Source organism: Anopheles coluzzii, chromosome 3 (genome assembly GCF_943734685.1).
Source record: "Anopheles coluzzii chromosome 3, AcolN3, whole genome shotgun sequence".
Classification (NCBI taxonomy): Eukaryota; Metazoa; Arthropoda; class Insecta; order Diptera; family Culicidae; genus Anopheles; species Anopheles coluzzii.
In genome coordinates this window covers 85,968,031-85,986,153 of record NC_064671.1, presented here as the reverse complement: position 1 = coordinate 85,986,153, position 18,123 = coordinate 85,968,031, and the positions used below count along the sequence as shown (strand labels likewise).

The 18,123-nt window shown below is 43.1% G+C and overlaps 1 protein-coding gene across 1 annotated transcript in view; it reads left to right on the top strand.

Annotated features, from left to right (window-relative positions):
• The first annotated feature begins 1,063 nt into the window (after positions 1–1,063).
• Positions 1,064–18,123, top strand: part of LOC120959882 (RNA-binding protein fusilli) — an 80,641-nt gene continuing 63,581 nt past the window's right edge. Inside the window, exons 1-2 of the mRNA XM_040383612.2 lie at positions 1,064–1,766; positions 12,403–13,367. Coding sequence (XP_040239546.2) covers positions 13,062–13,367 — 306 coding nt within the window. The 5' untranslated portion in view covers positions 1,064–1,766; positions 12,403–13,061. The remainder of the gene's footprint in view (positions 1,767–12,402; positions 13,368–18,123) is intronic.

Here is an 18,123-nt window from a genome sequence, read left to right as displayed (position 1 = left end):
ATCGATGCAATGTTCGGAAAAAAAATTACTTAACTAATTTTGTTTCTATAACTGTGTATAGATTGGTTCAACTCGCGGCCGTTTTTTAGTTATAGCATTTCAATGTTGAAAGGATTATGTTGCAAACAGTTACAAAACGTAAAAAAACATTTATTAAATTTAAAACATTTTCATTACGAAATGGCTCTTATAGTTTTGAGAACTGTATATTAAACGTCTAACATTTTTTTCAGATTTTTTATATGAGTCATAAGAAAGATAAAGGAGTTTAAATTTGAATAAAAACTGTTACAACACACCTGCCCTCATGATGTTATAAAACGCGTGATTGCAACAAATGTAAAACTTCATAAAATGGTCCCTATTGATAAGCTTTGTTGAACAAAACGTTGTAAAGAGACGGAATTTAAACAATGTGTGTGAATTTTCTCTGACTTTAGTGTCTTCTTACCAGGACGGGTCATAATGTAACAGTTTTTATTTCAATCGAATCTCCTTTATCTTTTTAACTACTCCTAGAAGTTTTTTACATTTTTTATCAGAATAATGCATCGTATAATTGTTGCATTATTGCATTTTTTTTTTTTGGTAAACCAAAACTAAAAATAAGACAGATGTTATCAAAAAATGAAGAAAAAGCTAAAAAAGAAAAACTGAGCTACAAAATCAGTTGTGGAATGCACTGGAAGACTTTTAAAAAGAGACTTCCAGTCGATGCACCAAAAGTAGCTCAAACTTTCCTAAACTGAGCTACCATTCTTCCCGTAGGGTATTTACTGTGCACACTAAACGTTAAGCATAGGCGACAACGGACATAATTTCGTTTCAAAATTCCACCAAAAATCCGTTATCAATTAGATTGAATTGAACAATTTAAAGCAAACCATTTGCAAGTCACAATAGAATTCACATTAATTTATAGCACAATCTTTTTCATCCTTCTTCACGCAAAAACTTTTCCAACAGTGCGCCAACCACAACCACACACACACACTTGCACACACGTGGAATCGCACGGGCAAAGGTAGCGCGCACGCACTCACGCACGCATTCGTACACCGACCACGCATACATCGCAGCACTCAGTGGAAGTGAGCCCGCTGCTGCTGCTGCTGCCGCCAGGTGCCGTTGTGTGGCACTGTAGTGTGCTTGCAATAGAAGCTGCCCGTCTGTGCTCGAGTGTAGACGTGCTTTTCGTACGCTTGCGCCCAACTTTCGCCTCTCAACCTGTTGCGCGTTCGCCGATAGAGTACTGATTCGTGCCTTCTGCCGCGTCCCACAGTTGATTGTGGCCATCGTGCGCCGTTCCAGTGAATAGTGAAAAAAACATTTTAGTAAAGGTGAAGCAAAAAAGTGCACGGTGCGTGTGTGTGTGGTGTAGTAAAAAGGTGCGCGAGTGTGTCGCTGCTGCCGCCGCATCCTTTTCCAGCAACAGGACAGGAGCAATACAGGATTCCATCACACTGCGCCTTTGTGTGTCGCTCTCTTTCTCTTGCGGTGCGCCGAATACTGACCTCCTTTTGCGCCGTACAGTGTTTTTGATATCCTTGTTGTGTGTTGAGCCCGCAGTTCACTTTGGAAAATCGTGTGTCTCGTGCTGTTGGCTGCATGTGCCGTGAAGCGGAAAACAGTGAAACATCGGCTCGTGTGTGTATGTGTGGGGGAAAATTGGAGTGCATTTCCACCAATTTTGTATCAAAAGTGTGCAAATTGCGGAGTTTTTTGAGCGTGTTAACTGATTAAACTACTTTAATAAGAACTTAAAGGTGAGTAAAGTGAAAAGAGTTGAACCCCAGTATGTTGAATGGGGAAATTAACAATTCCAAACGGAGAGAAGAGGGTTTTTTTTACTTCGAACCAACACTACACACCTTTTGCCACATCAAAGGTGGCTTGTGTGTGTTTATTTTCTTTGCTTCACACGCACACATCATCGCTCACCTGCTCGCTGACGTATTTCGTGATTGTGGATGCGCGTGAGCTCTAGACAGATGGTAAATGGGAAAGGTGTTAGCAACACTATTCAAAAACTACGATTTTCCCTCTTTAAAACTAAAAATTAAAGAGCGGCAAAACATTAGGACACTCCCGTCGGTTTTGTGCAAAACTGTCCAAACCACACACTCCAAAAAGAAAAGCCAAAGTGTGTGCGTGCGTGCGCGATTGTTTTGCTTTCCGAAATTTATCGTGTGTGACAGTTGGTTGAGTTTGTGTGCGTTTGTTTCACCGTGTCTCACCGAGCCAGCGCCAATGGTTTTACCTGGAGTGCTGTTCTCACCACCTGTGTGCGTGTGTGTGTGTTCTCACCTGGAACGGTTTCTCACCTGTAGAAGAAGCGCCGAGTTTAGCTGCCTTTTGTCAAGAGCTTACGTGAAATTTCCCATTTTTTAAGTGAATTTTAACACACTTAAACCTACTCTGTGTGTGTTGTCATTTGTTCGAAGGGATTTGGATGCAAAACAATTAAGCAAAACCGCCTTCATTAAAAGCCACTTTACGTGCGCGGCGCGCTGCACAGACGGTCTTTCGTTTGTGTGTGTTGGTGAGATCGTGCCTCACACCCCGAGCTCACCGATATGAGCGAGACTGTGGCAGGCCTACCTGGATCGATTGATTTTGGTGGCACACACAGGTAGCGACACGCAAGCTCCGGGCACACGCACACAATCACAAACGCACGGCCATTGAGTTTTCTTGGCCCTTGAGGCAACATAAAAATGCAGCTTATGCTAGGTGTGTGTGATGATGGGAAAAGGTGATGATGGTGGTGTGTGCACCTGCAGCAGCAGCAGCAGCAGCAACAGGCTTTACACAGCAATGTTGGCGTCGCTGCGTCAGTGTGCGTGAGCGGGCGATAAAACGGGCAGACGCAACCTTACCTCATTTACACACAGCACAGGAGGAAGACGAGGTGTAGAAGTGGAAGTCAAAAAAAGAGGGTCCAAAGAGGGAAGGCAGCTTTTATGATAGCACCTGTTGCGGGGAGGGTAAGAGAGAAGGAGAGAGAGAACGAAGCGATTAGCGTCTCGCCCTAGCACTATTCTTTCACTCATCCCGCGCAACCCCTTTTCTTCTTCTTTGTAGGTTAGAGGGACGGTGCACCTGCACCACCGGTGGTGCTGCTGGTGAAATTATGCTTTCGCGCTCTAAAGAGAAAGAGAGGGGAAAAAAGGACAAAAATTGCAATTTTCGTCAGAACACGATCGCCACAACAACGGTCGGCTCGTTTATCGGCGGAAGAAATGAAGAAATGAACACCAACTCTCTGAAGTCTGAACTCTTTCACGAGACGACGAAGGGCTGGGTGATGATGACGAAACAATTAGCACACATTAACGAAATTCGGTCTAATTTCGGGGCCGACCGAAATTGTGTCGTGTCTATACGGCGACGGTCTACCAGGGAGAGCAGCAGCGTGCGCACTAGAGACCGTTTGCTTTTGCAGCACAACTTCCTTCGGCGACGATTTGTTCTGCCTAATGGTAGCATTAATTTGTATTCCCTTTCAATCAATTCTACAGACACTTAAAGGCATTTTTATTGCACTCAAAAGTCCCTTAAACGGTAAACAACCCCCTCCCCCTGGGCATGCCTTAAGATGGGAGTAGGTTGGTGTGTGGTTTTTAAAATTCAAACCCCTCGTTACGGCACAGCACACTCTGTCATACGCCAAAATGATTCAGCAAGTTTTGTGATGTTTGGCTTTATATTATTTGTGTGATGCACGAGGAAGAAGGTAGCAGACTTTGAAGGTCCGGCGTGTGTATGTGTCCGGATTGTGCAATCGGCATTAGAAGGGATATGGCGCGCGTTATTGTTCGTGACTGCTGCGTAAGTCTCGATTTTTAAATTAACGTTGGACAAACAACAATTTAATGCTTTTTCGTTGTAGGAATGTGTGCATTTGTGTGATGCCGGTTTTACCTAATTAATTTGCAGCATTTGGAATCGATCGATTGGAATTTCATCACAAAATTACACACACACACTCGGTGGGAAAGCTGCATGTATCTCACATCCATGCGAGATCAATTAGCGCTAGTTTGATTTCGTCGAATGCGCGACAATTCTCCGCGAATAGTTTAGACAATCAATCGACCTAACGTCAAGGGGTACCTAGAAGAAAAAAAAAAGAAGAAAAGCCCATGTGAGTGATTTAGGACCAACTTAAATTCCATTCCCCATGGACAACTTAATTCCATTATTTTAGTGGAACAAGATCGTATGCGCTGCAGGTGTTGGAAAAGAACTTCGGCACTTTTGTTTGGATTTCTGTTTTCGATTTGTGTGTCACCATGTATCACACGTTGTGTCTGTGCCCATGTGCCGTGAGATGTCCGGATTTTCTATCCTGGGCTGCGCGATCGGCGGTACACTGTTTTGCATATGGAAATGCCGATGGCATATGATACTTGGCTTTCAGTTCCTCTTTAGTAGATGTCTTTTTTTTTAACGAATTGTTGATAGTTTACAGTGGTTGATATGATGGAGTCGAATGTAACTTTTGTTGCGGAAAGATACGCTGTAAGTCGTACATTTGGACTCTTTTTTAGCATGTGACCCTCGAGAGCCTGTATTGGAGCCCGCAATAATTTTGTCATATATAGTTAATTACAGGGTTTCACACTTTATCTCAAGACCGCGGGACCCCTTCTCGAATCTGTCTTAGTCAAAGCCAAGACTGCGGTATGATGCTTGAAAACGTTGATGATACCTGAATTCATCGGATGCAATGCTGAATCTGCGGCACATTTCTCGAAACACACTGGTCCGCGCCGAGGACATGCGGTCGAATATTTTTTTACACGGACAACCTTTGTGTATATCAGTGTACTGAAAACAGTGAATTATTTTTTCGTGTTTTTACCAGAAAAGATTATTTAAACAGTTCAAACTACTTTCTTAACATTTGTAAATATTTTAATTAAACAAATATGCATTCACTCATTTTATTAAATTGTCTTTTTTTGGTTAAAAAAACGAAAAGGATAATTGAGTGTTTCTAATAGACTGATGTACACAAAGGTTATCCGTGTAAAAAAATATTCGACCGCATGTCCTCGGCGCGGACCAGTGTGTTTCGAGAAATGTGCCGCAGATTCAGCATTGCATCCGATGAATTCAGGTATCATCAACGTTTTCAGGTATCATCAACGATTTCAAGCATCATACCGCAATCTTGGCTTTGGCTAAGACAGATTCGGGAAGAGGTCCCGCGGTCTTGAGATAAAGTGTGAAACCCTGTATTGTGACTAACTTAATCAAAATTTTTAGGGTTGAAAAACGAAAAACGAGCTTTTATAGAAATAGGCAAAAAATTGTTATATTCAGTTAGTATTTGATTATAAAAACAAATAACAAGAATAAGCTAACGGCGATAACACGCTGATGCCAAAAATCTGTTGCGTCCTTTCATTCGTTTTTAATTTTAAACAGCTAGCCATTGTCTAAATCACTTCTGAGGACATTTAAGATGCTTGTTTGTTTGTTTTTCTCCTCCGATCGGACGGTTCCGTATTTAGGTTAAACAAACAAGAGCTCCGATTTTATAGGGGAAGCACATTCACACTCTCTTTCGAATTAATTTGGATCTTGCTTTGAGGAGATTAATTTTCTAAATTAATTCCACGCCCTTTGGAAGCGTTTTCGCTTCACTTTGATCTCTCGTGGCAGATGTCCCAAGTAGGTTAAAACAGATAGCACTCATGCTGAGGAACCGTTTTAAAATGGATAACATGGAAAGAATTTTTTTGGAAGATTAAATGAGCCACTTGGCGGAAAATTAAATATTCTCAAATTTTAGCAGTTTTTAGAGGAAGCTTTCATAGAACCTAAGAGCAAAGTTTAAATGTATTTATTTCCTAAATGGTTTTAAGGCCGTCTGTGAGGAAGTAGAACACCCTTGCTGCTGATCATTTCCGTACAATATTCAAAAAAAAAAAAACGCACGCACACCCGTACAGGTGAAAGTCTCTGTCGGAGCTGTTGTTGTTGTTGTTGTTGTTGGTTGCCATGGATACAACACAGCGCTTATGGAATGTTGTAAAGGAGTGGGGGGGGAAATGTCTTCTCGGTAGTCGTTTGGGACGACTTGTTTTGATTCCGCGATCTGCTCTCTCTCTCTCTCTCTCTCTCTCTCTCTCTCTCTATCCCTACCTCCTCCTCAGCCCACAGTCCACTTAGCGCAACAGGTGACACAATGTTGCTGTGCGAATGGGTGGCGGGAAGGTTAGCCCAGGAGACAGCGTGTGGTGGTCCCAAAGTGGTAGAAATGGGGTGTCTGCTCTGTGTGTGTGGAATGCAAAACAGCCATGATAAACGAGCCATGGTTGTTCAGTGGAGAGCATAAAGAACTGTGCGTGTGTGTGTGCGTGTCTGTGTTTGCACAGGGGTGGCAACATTTTTTTTTGGGGGAGAGAGAGTGAACAACAAAAGTTTGCATTTGCCAGGGGAGGTCAGAAGCAAGTGTTTTCGTCAAACACAGATTTTTGGGGTGCTGTTGCTGTCGAGGGGTTGAATTTTCCCACACTTTTTACTATGGGGATAGTATGTGTGTGTGTGCAATCAGTCAACACAATGTTGTTGCACACATGTGCATATTAATATTTCCTCCCTTTTCTAGATTATTAAACTGCGATAAGTCACCCACAAACTGTCATAAGTTTCTTCAGTGTAAGAGAACCTGTTTTCGGGTGTGGATTTGAACACACGAGCTGCCGTATGGCAAACCGACGACTTTGTCACAGCACCGTTGGGATGCCTTCTCAGGACCGACGCTAATGTCCCATTTGTTGCGGACGCTAACAATCCAACGACATGTTTCTAATGATCAAATATCAATAACTCCTAACCAAACCAGCCCTCCGCTCTGCTATCTTTTGTAACGGTTGCAGCAAACGCCGTTATATGGTGGCTTAATACAGGCAGCTCTGAAAAGAACATCTTTTATGCTTATTTGCATCCGGTTTGTGCGGTGCGGCTCGACCTGAAATCCAGTGGCTTTGGTTTTGAATCAGTTCAATTTCAGTTCGATCCGTTGATGATAATAAATCTATTTTGCTTTGCTTTGTAGAACAACAGGTTTGAAGATAACCTGCAATAGGATTTGGAGGCTGGAAAAACAACCTGTTAATAGAATACAGATCAAGGACAAGGCAAAGACGGAGCAGCACGATCGGTTTCGTGCACTGATATGGGAAAATGGAGTGAGAAGATAATCCACCACACACACACACAAACGCACACGGGGCCGGCAACCAAACGGATAACGAATCTCTTAAAACGGCAAACGGGTTGGGACAGACAAATTTAATCAAGTGTAATTAATTGGTGTGGCGTGCCGCTGTGTCGTGCATGCGAGCACAGAAAACCGGATGTGTTCGTCCTTCCCACCCGATTCGCCGATATGAATCGTGTGTGTCGTCTGCCGATTAGCTAAATGCATATTTCTTGCTTGCTCTGCTGCACCGTATGTGTCGCTTACTGTTATTTCGGTTGGATTAATGATGGTGGTGGATTTAGGGTAATTAATCTGTTGCACCAGTAGTGTCACTTGCGGGAGCATCTCATTAAATTGGATGGATTTATTGCTGTTATTGGATGGATCTTTAAAAAAAATGTTTTAAAATTGTATGTGCGCGCATTGAAGTCTCTTTTGAATGATTTTATTTACTAAATTTACTAATTGTTTACTTAAAACGTTTAAAAATAGTGTCCAAAAACATAGAACGAAATCCAATTATTTTGGGATAAAATAAGGTTCGTCTTCTCCCGGTGACACTCAAAAGACTTGTCAGTGCGCTTAAGCGACGAACCCCTTCTGTTGTGGTTCTTCACTTTTCTCGACCAATCGGTGATCATCATCGGGTCGACCCACTTGACTTACGGTCGGGTCGGTTTATTGCTTAGAGGTTAGAGTGTGCGCCCTGCTGTACACGCGCAGCATATTTCCACGCCCGCCCGTCGAAGGTCATCGGTACGCGCGTGCGTCTACGACGGATTCGATTCGATACACCACTGTCCCTTTCACGCTCTCTATTTAAAGATTGATTTTATCATCATGTTTTCCCTTTTCCACTGCACACACACACACACATACACGCAGTCAAGTTGGAGAATTAATTGAAAAATAAAAAATGCAATCGCAGTGAAACTACGCGCGCGCTCGCACGGGTGCGTTTGATTAGAAACGTAAGCACGCCAAAGGGAGGAATCAATTAGCTTTATGAGCCCTCATTGCTCTCTCTCTCTCTTTTTCTCACACACATACATTTTTGATTCGGACTCTCGCGATGACTGGATGGAATACGATCCACTGCGATTGTTTGTATCTGTGTGTGTGTGTGAAAGAGGGGTTGAAACCCCCTTCCCCAGGGTGGAAGAAGATGTGTTTGGTCAACGCGCGAGCAACAACCCCCTTTGGGTGTGTGTGCGCGCGTTTTGGCGTCATTTTTGCGAGGTGACACCTGTCCAGTGGACGTCGTCGTCTCCGCTTTGGGTGGTTTGTTGATTTACTACGCGTCTGTGTGTGTGTGTGTGTGGGTCCGATCGAGACCGAAAATGGCGACGATGAACTTTTACTCGATCGGTTGTTTTCCATTAAGAGTTCTTTTTTGGGGGGTTTAGCGTTTTTCCTTTCTTCTTGATTTTGTTTGGTCGGCATTCCAAAGTGATCATCCTCCTAATAAAACCTGTTCTACGCACTCTGTTGGAGTTGGGATTCAGTTGGAGGATCGATGTTGGACTAGAATTCGGTTTAGAATTCGGGAGCTTAATATGTAGGAAACGGTACTGTTGGGGGTCGACCCTGGGCGTTCTGGGCGGTTAAGGTCCAAGCCTAGAATGTGTTCGGTCGTTCTGTGGACGCCAGAAAATGCGCGTGTGTCTAGCTCTTCCGCGCGTCATCCTCCGTGACACGTGTACACGGGTTTGACTCGTTCAGCTTGATTCCTTCCCTCTTTGCTCACCTCGCTACCGTCGGCTTGAGGTTGCTTTGTGTAAGGAGAAGGAATGAAGATGATGATGACGATGGCGATGTGGTGACTCCAACGTGTGGGGTACGCTCGAACCGGTCGCTGGTAAGTCCGGTTTGTGGACATTCCGTTCCGTGTGTGTGTGTGCCCCCTTCGGTGGTGGCGTGTGATGAATGCTTTGATGGGGAGGATGCTCGTGTAGCCCGAACGTCTCTGCTGTTTCTCTGCAGCATTCATTCAATTCCCTTCCCATTGCGGCTGTGTTGTAATTCATTCTTTGGGCGAGAAACCCTTTTTTGAGCGCCAGAGGCAGAGACAATCCAGCGGCGCAGCAGAGGAATCCCTTGCGTGTGTGGAGTCTTGGCAGAAAGTGCGCCAACTGCTTGTTGCTGCGATTTGTACTGATGATGCAGTTGTAGAGAAGGTAGAGGAAACAGTAAAGAAGAGAAGAGGGATAGTTAATCGAGAGAAATGGAAAGAAGTCGAAACGCGTGTTGAAAAAAAAATGCTTTTTGTTTTTCGGCATCGCACGATGCTTTTTTTTTGTTTCATTTTTTATTTGGTACGTTTTGCTGCTCCTATGCTCGTTGCGCGCTTACGTTTATTTAATTTCTCTTCTCTGCTGCTCGCTTCCTATTGGCGGCGGTGTTGGTCACTGGGGTAGGGTAGCACTATGGGCTGATGGTATGCTAGAAAATGACGAAAATATAGATACAAGCAAATCTCTAACATCTAAATATCATTGATAGGGGGTGGTATATTATGATTTTTAGAGTGTTTTTCATTCCTAACTAATGAGAATTTTACATTTGGTTTAACACAAATTTCATCTTTTGTTAATTTTGAAACGTCAAATGGCAAATTTCAGCATCAATGAGCTGATAATTTGCTGTTTAATGATGTGCATATGTTGATAAAGGGAAAATGGAGCATATTGACCATGTGGAGGCTCACATTTATTTGTCATGAAATAGTGTTTTTTTTAAATATAAGTACTGTAATTTACTGTACTTAAAATTGTTCTTTAGTACAAGAAAAAACATTGTTTGAAATTGCTAAAACAAATGTTTACAATATTTTTGTCAAATATTAAGGTCTGTTACGACTTACGAGGTCTGTTAAGACGAATTACGTAGTTAAAATGGAAAATTTAAATGGACGTTGACATCATTTTGAGTTGTTTTTATATTTGTGGACTCAGCACATGATATCTAAATAACTTCTGCCGTGGAGTCATAATTAAACATGATAAACAAGTATAATGAACGAAAATGTTTTGGGGTGTTTACAGCTCCACAGTATGCTTGCAAAATTCCCCTTTTCGTTCGGAACACTCCATTGTGTGATTGCAAATTTCCACAGTATGCTTGCAACATTCCACTATCGATTTGCAACATTCCGCTAAGCGTCAGGGGTACCCAAACTTTTTAGTTTGCGGAGCCGCATTGCTTCGCAAAGAACGATTTTGAGAGCCATTTTTTCCGTTGCCTTTTTAGCTAGTGCGAACGTTTAAATCTCGTTTTTGTGAGAAAATGCTAACAGAATATACAAAACCTTTATAGCTTTCCATTATTGAAGCTTAGTCTAGCGTCTCGAAGCGTCTCGAAAAAAAACAACAACAACATTTTCTATACAAATAGTCACAATAATTAAATATTTACTTGAACCTTTACAAAGTCATCGCATTTAGTTTGGAGACCTCTGCCCGAAGTTATTAAACTATTCCATTACATGATTCAAACTCTTCATTTTCTTCAATTCTTATCAAGGTCTTACAGGGTTTTTCGAGTCAATTTACAACGTTTTTTTTAAGAGCTGGTAAATGTTGTATTTGCATCACAATAATGATTCGGTTCTTCAGCATGATTTTCAACACGTCTCAAGCTGGATTGAGTTTGACAGTTGTTTGTGGTGTGTTGAAAATCCCGGTGTAAGAACTGAAATTTTATTTTTATGCAAATTTGCCATTTGACAGCTATTGAAAAACATCTTGGAGGTAGTGAATAATGGTGTGCACATTCGGAAGTGACATTGGAAAATCCTGTAAAGGTCTAAAAGGCTCTTCGTAATTATTCTTCGGCTTGTTGTAGAGGAAGTTTGAAGTGCACATGAGTATTTTTTTACGCTCTTTTCATATTTTTGCATTTCTATGACCCGAACTCAAGACTAAAGTTGGCGTCAGAATAGGTACTGAAATCCTCGTCTTCTGTGATACCCTAACACTTTGCAGCGAACGAAACGGGGACCCCAAAAGCAACCACCCCTGCACCAGGAAATACACAGCAGCGGGGTGTGCGCGCGCGCGCTATTTTTCTGTCCATTTTTCCACCGTCTCGCACGCACATTGGCGCTGGTCTTACACCGGTGGCGCGGCAATCAACACCACTTCCCCGTATATCGTATGATACGAGTGACGTGATATCCACGTCCGCACTCGGGGTCCATTCCGAATCGGTTTTGGTTGGCTACATTTTCGCCAGCACCACCACCACCGTCTTCATTACCGCCGCCACCACATCGTTTTTCGCTGCCGTAAAGGAGAGAAAGTTTCCCAACCGACACGCACCTGAAGAAGTTATGCGCACACACACATGGAGCCACGCACTTACAAATGCACAAACACACACGCTCACATATACATCGTTAGTTAGGGTGGTGGTAGTAGTGGCCGTTGCTGTTGTTGTTGATGATGATGATGGCGTTTGGCTTTCGGAGCTTAATTTCCCTGGACTTCTTCCCTTCGCTCTGACACGCAAGCTCGCACACAAGGCCCGCGGGTTGGCCGCCACCACCACCACCGGTACCGATCGGTTTGCGCTCTGGACATCTTCTTCGTTTCGGGTCGGGGAAGATGACTCTGTTTTTTTTGGTTCTATCCTCCGCGCCCGGTTCGTTGTTTCTTCTGTGTGTTTTGTCCGTACGGGAACGCGCTGGTAACAGTTAGCACATCGACCGAGCATCCTTTTATTCCATTCTTTACCATATTGCTGTTGGTTTGTTGCTGTTTTCTTTCATGCTTCCTGCACAATGATGCTGTCGAGAAAGAGTGGACAATTTCGGTTTCGCTCTTTTTTTGCTCTTTCACGATGGCATATAATGCCGTTAGGTCTGAAGATGTGTTGCAAAAATATTTCCTCTTCTTTTCCCTTTTTTTTGCGCGCTGAAAAATTACAACTCAGGGAAAAGCAGTTTTGGCTTTTGTTTGTATTTTTGTACTGGAATTTTGATCGGCATTTTGTATGTGTGTGATATGATCGCAATGTCTCCGCAATGGTGTGTTGTGCTCTGCAATTAATGTAACATTTTGTTTTATCTTTCATTTTCCTTCACAAGCAAGATGTTCTTGCAGTTGGGCTTTCTTTGCTTCACTCAGGAATTTTATCATTTTCATCTGTTTTAATGCTGTTATTACTTTTTTATTTATTTACAGTGTGACGTTACCATTCGTAAATTTTGATATCCAGAGAGACAGAGAGAGAGAGAGAGAGAGTCGCTCGAAGCAAGAATAACTGGTGTAAAACTAACAATATAAATAGTTCCGAGTACCTTTTGTGAAGAGGTATTGAACAGAAAACATTCCAAAAACTACTTCCAAGGAAATGAAGTAACGATTAGCTTGCCAAGAGCTCCGGCTGCATATCCAACGGTCATGCTTTACCACACATCCGAGGAACTTTTGTGCGCAAGAACATTCGCTATTGTGCGTTAGTGCGTTAGAGTCCTTTCCTTATTCAACATCTCCCCATGATTATGCTGTTTATTTGTGTATAAAGTGTGTGTCTGTGTGTGTGTTTGAAAGTTCCGTTTGTGGACCATCCCGCTTACTTTGTGCTGGTTCGCAAAGATCCCTATCTAACTAAGTAAAAAGTGTGCTACAGAAACAAAACAGTGAAGTGAGTTAGTTTTGGGAGAAAACACCAGCTTCCTGCTTCCAAGTTGCGTCATAAAACTACCCTGCCCTCACTGCTCACTGCCAAGAATTTGGCAACCGTGTAGACATCAAAGACGAACCTCGAGGCAACACGGCTGCCGAGAAGTAGTAATACGCTCTCTTCTGTGTATTTGTACGACGTAACCGCCTTTTAGGATATGCTCGCCCAAAGCAACATCCAGCAGCAGCAGCAGCTGCTGCCCGCGGCAATCGTCGCCAGCAGCCCGGCCGCCACAACCACCACCGCTAGCAGCACCACCGTCAGCACCGGCAGCCCCAGTGCCGCCGCCGTGATTCCGGGCGACGGCACGAAGCCGCAGCAGCAGCAGCAGCAGATGCTACTTCCGGGGCATGTGGTGGTGCTGCATGTGACGACATGCGGCCAGAGCGGGGCCGGGCTCGGCTCGGACGAGAAGGAGGTCGTGCTGCTGATTTACGTAATCATCGACGTGCAGACAAATAATGTAAGTACACGCGGAACAACACAACCAACGCCTAAAATTAGCAAACGCAGGGGGGGGGGGGGGGGAAGAAAGAGGAAGGAGAGGAACTTCCATCAGGCAACGAAAATCTACGTTGATCCGCGACGAAATCATTTGCTCTCCCCTACCCTTTGGTTTTGGGGTGGAGATGTGTGTTTGATTGCTCTTTTGGCTCTGTAGTGTGTGATCTTCACCCCGATGATCACTGTTTACACACGCGGAGGGGCGGGTTCCTGCCAACATAGGCAACACAGGAGTCCACGCCGGCAACCTTGACGTGTTCAACCCGAACGCGAGCTGCAGAGATATTGAGGATGTTGTAGGATGGGCACGGGACATATTGGATGTTCGTTCATTTGGAATACGTCCAGACAATTATTTTGTTGTTGTTGAATTCTTGCACGGCTTCTGGAATTGGTGAAGGTCACGGACACTCCTTCATTTAGCAGTTAGCACCTTGTCATTAGCCAAGAAATGCGGGAGGAGGATGTCTTTCTGTTGGGATATGCGGTGTGTCCAGTGAGAATAGGTTTCACATAGGACGCTAGAATAATAGTTGTCGGAAATGGGAGAACCAATGGCGTCTATTGCTATTGCTTGTGCGGAAACTATGATCAAATGAGCATACAGTTAAATTAGCTAGTGGGATTTACCCAGACATTCCTCGTTGATTTCTCGCTTGTAAAGTTAATTGTTTATGTAACAATACAACCCCAATAGATCCGAATTCAATATTGGATACATAAAGGTAGATCTCAAGTTCATTTAAATTAGTCTTACTCACACTATCATTAGATATAAATGGTCTAATAGTGAGTCTATGTAAATGCTCATTTGAGTCAACATTAGTGGCACGAATTGTTTTAAACAGACTTCAAAGTATCCTATATGTACTGAAGCTTAATCATGATAATGTCAGCATATTTTAGATTCAAAATTCTAAACATTGGATCCGTTTTAAACTCCTCAATTTTTTGAATTCTCCTTCTTTGGGATTAAAGTGGTAGCCACATCTAGATATTTCCATGTAATATGTTTGTTGGACTCAATCGACCATTAGTTAATTGTTCAAGTCTAAGTGACAATAAGATTGGCGAATATTTACTTTAAAAACAACAACTGGTTACTTCAGATGTTGTGTCAGAGCATCAGGAATTCCCAAATAATTTTGGAAGATTCAAGAATGCTTGTTGAAGAATCAATAAACCAATCCTCTACCATCATTGCTTCTGACATGTGAAAGGACGACTAATGATGTTCTTAGATTGAAGAAGCACAAAGAACCCTGGAACTTCAATAGCTCCTAAATTCTGTCAAACATTCCTTCAAACGTTGAATAATGATATTCACAATAATATCTAAATCGATGACTCTAAACCAGGGCAATTTTGTGTGTTCTTTATCGCCAAATAACGGACCTCAGTACAAAAACCCTTGTTTGAAACATTCCATAGCACTCTTCTAGTATCTTGGCTTCCTTGCCGATACAATAGATTTCCATGTGGAGAGGAGATTAAAGAAATGCGTGTTTATTTTGCAACAACCAACAGTTACGTATCGATCACTGACCCCGTACACTGGCGAACCGTTTTGTGGCTACAGTTCGAAGTTCGAATCCGGCCGGAAATCGTGCGGCTCGCGAGGTACAGTTTTAATTCCTAGGGTTTTTGTGTACTTGGCGCGTATTGCCCGAGATGTAATCTTCTGCTGGATGGAAAGGGTATTCTTCCTACCGTTGGTGATCTAGTTTCGAATGCAATCGTACCCAAAAATTGGCTCCCTTTGTCATTTTCGACGGGGAGGTTTTTTTTGGTACGCGCCGGGTTGATTATTTTACGTTTGGATTAGCTCTTCTCTACGTGCCAGCAGGGAGTGCGAACGGGCTTTGGGATGAATCACGAGAAAAAAAAATCTAGTTTTATATTTGATTTACTGTTTTCTCGATCCTTTTATTGCTGTAAGCGCCACAAACACGACGCCGCTGGTCTTTTGAATAGAAGGTGTCGATGGTGCTGCTGTTGGAAGTGTTTGATCGTAGCCGAACTCTTCTCTCCCGCTGGTAGGAGGAGGTGGAGATACGATCGATCAATCTATCGGTAAAAGTAGAAAAACAAAAGAAAGAGCCTGACTGTTTGTTCAACCATCGGGGAGAGACGGATCCGATAGGGGGGGTTGAGGACACACCGTGAAGCATTTCTTTTCTTTTCATTGACGAGCGGCTTTTCGAGGCCCCGATCTCGACCGTCTTTGGAATCACCAGCTGGTGGTGGAGCAGGTCGACTCCGGTTCGTCTCAATTCCCAATCCGCTCACTTCGTTCGATGCGTATTATCTAGTCTTTTTTGGTTTAGAGTTGAAAATGAATTCGTTACAGAACATAGAGCGCCGCTGCCAGTCAGTGTGTGGGGTGCGTGTGGAGGTCATTTAAAGCAATAAATTATTTTGATGCACAGCAAGATTGAATTGTTAGCCACTCTAATAGCTGCATGTGTATTACTCGGGGCAGCTTTCGAGTCTTGTGTGTGTGTATGCTTGTTTTTTACCGTTTGGTTTTGCAACAAAACAGAAGAAAAACCGGACAGCGGTAATCGGGAGGATGGCCGATTAAGTTCAGTGATAAATGGTGCATTTATGTGTATGGTGCCGACGAGATATGACGACGGCTTGCACTGCTAGGCGACCATCGTTCATTAGCTTTAGATTATGGAGGCTTGAAAGGTGAACGGTGGGGTTGGTTTTTTTCTATCTATTGTTTGCAAAGTTAGGTTTGGAATTTGAAGTAGTTTATGTAGTGTTCCATGGAACAATTAAATTGAACACTCTTTGGCGAACATTAAAAGAGGACTATCTCAAACTGTTGGGACTGATGTTCAGTCATATCAGTACCGTTCTGTACAATGTCGAACCGTTGGAATCTTGTAAGTAGGAGCACATACTTCTTCAGAATATGACTTGGAGAACATTCATAGAAAAATAATTAGTCGTATCAGAGAACCTGAGAAGACAAACAATCCAAAACGGCACTGGACGTAGCTTTTTTTAGTAAAGAACTTGCTGGAATTGGATGTTGAAATTAGAAATCACTAGATGTGTTCCTCCAGTGTCATTAGACATACATATCATATTGTGAACTCAAAATTATTGGAGTGTTCTATCCTTTGGGAAAAGGAATTCTTGTTAGGATTTGTTAGGCTTTGCTGGAGATGTTAATACCTCATTCTGAATCTTGCTTTTCGTTCCTTTCTTGATATTCACGTGCACGCAAAAATGTAGTGAATTGTGCTGTGGTGTGTCGTTCTCAATTTTCGACAAGCTTTTACCAGCATTTAATGCATTGCCCAACAATGAAGTTATTTTTTAACTTGTTTCCTCAGTACATTCTTGAGATTTAATGTCATGTTTAACATCCTTTTTCAAAGACTGGTTGATCCTTAGTTGTCGGGCCATACAGTATCATTCATCACCTTTTTCAGTTATTTCAGAACTGATAGAGCCGGTAGGGACATCTCTATTCTTCTTCAATACAGTCCAGTGGCCTAATATCTCGTTAAGATCTAAGATTTAGAATCTGATAAAGGTATCATCATCATCAGTATCACAGAGTTTTATAAATAGTAATGTAATTTTCAAATGTATTGGAAGAAAATCCTGTGGGGAAAAATTACTCCAAGACTGCTTCTTCAAACAAAATCGTAATGCTTTAGATCATGCAGATGGTACTATAAATAAAGAACCGTAAGAAACACTACAGGATATTGAACCGATCGGAATAATGCATATCCTAGTGGATGGGCTTTTCAATTTCCTGCCCTCCTTCATCCGATCGCGTTCGGCTTCCGTTGCGATAAAAAGAGGTCAACTCGGTGCAGTGGCTTAGTGCAACACGCTGCACGCAGTCTGACTTGTGTTTTATCACACGGTGCCGATCGATCGTATGCGAGACAGAGAGGTTAGGGTCACTTCCGGTCGGGAATAGGAACCGTTCAGGCCGGACCGAGAACAAAGCGCAGACTTGCCCTTATATTCTTAGAACTCCCGGGCGGATCTTCAGGTTATTTTAAGAAGATGAGAAACGGTTTTAGCTGCGCTCATTCGCTTTCCTTTTTTATCATAAAAAGTATCATAAATTGTTTCGAACACAAAAGAAGCGCTCCGAAAGATGCATCAAAAACTGGGAGGTACAAGATAAGGCTGGAAAGCTAAGCTCCTTACTTTCAGTTTATGTTCTTTGTCGTTTGCGCGCGTTACCCGTTCAGAATATGTCCCGGACGAGCACCGAGAACCCCGGAGGGCAGTCGTTTGCTCTTTCCTCGTGCGTGTTAAAGTTGGTTGCGTCATGTAAAATTCATGATCACCACCGCATCGTCCGCCGTTCGCTAGTCGTTTCGTTGTCGTCGGCGGGGTCGGGAACTATCGTCGCTGACCCCCTACAACGTACGTACGCGGGGACGGTCGCATTCGACTGTCGCACACCGTACGCTGTACTTTGCCGAACCACTCTTCTTCCGCGCTCTAGTTTGAGGTCAGCAAGCTCCCTGTACTTGGAATGCCTTCGAACGCTAGCACGCAACGGCCCAAAGAGCGACACATTACAAAGCCATTTGTGTGCAACAAAGAATGATGTGTTACTTCACGTTAGGAAGCATTTTGCGGTGCTAGCTTTGAGGACAGGAATCGACACGGAATCTTTGGACGGCTTTGTTGCATAAAATCTTCCCCTTTGCGCGCGGGAGTGGTGC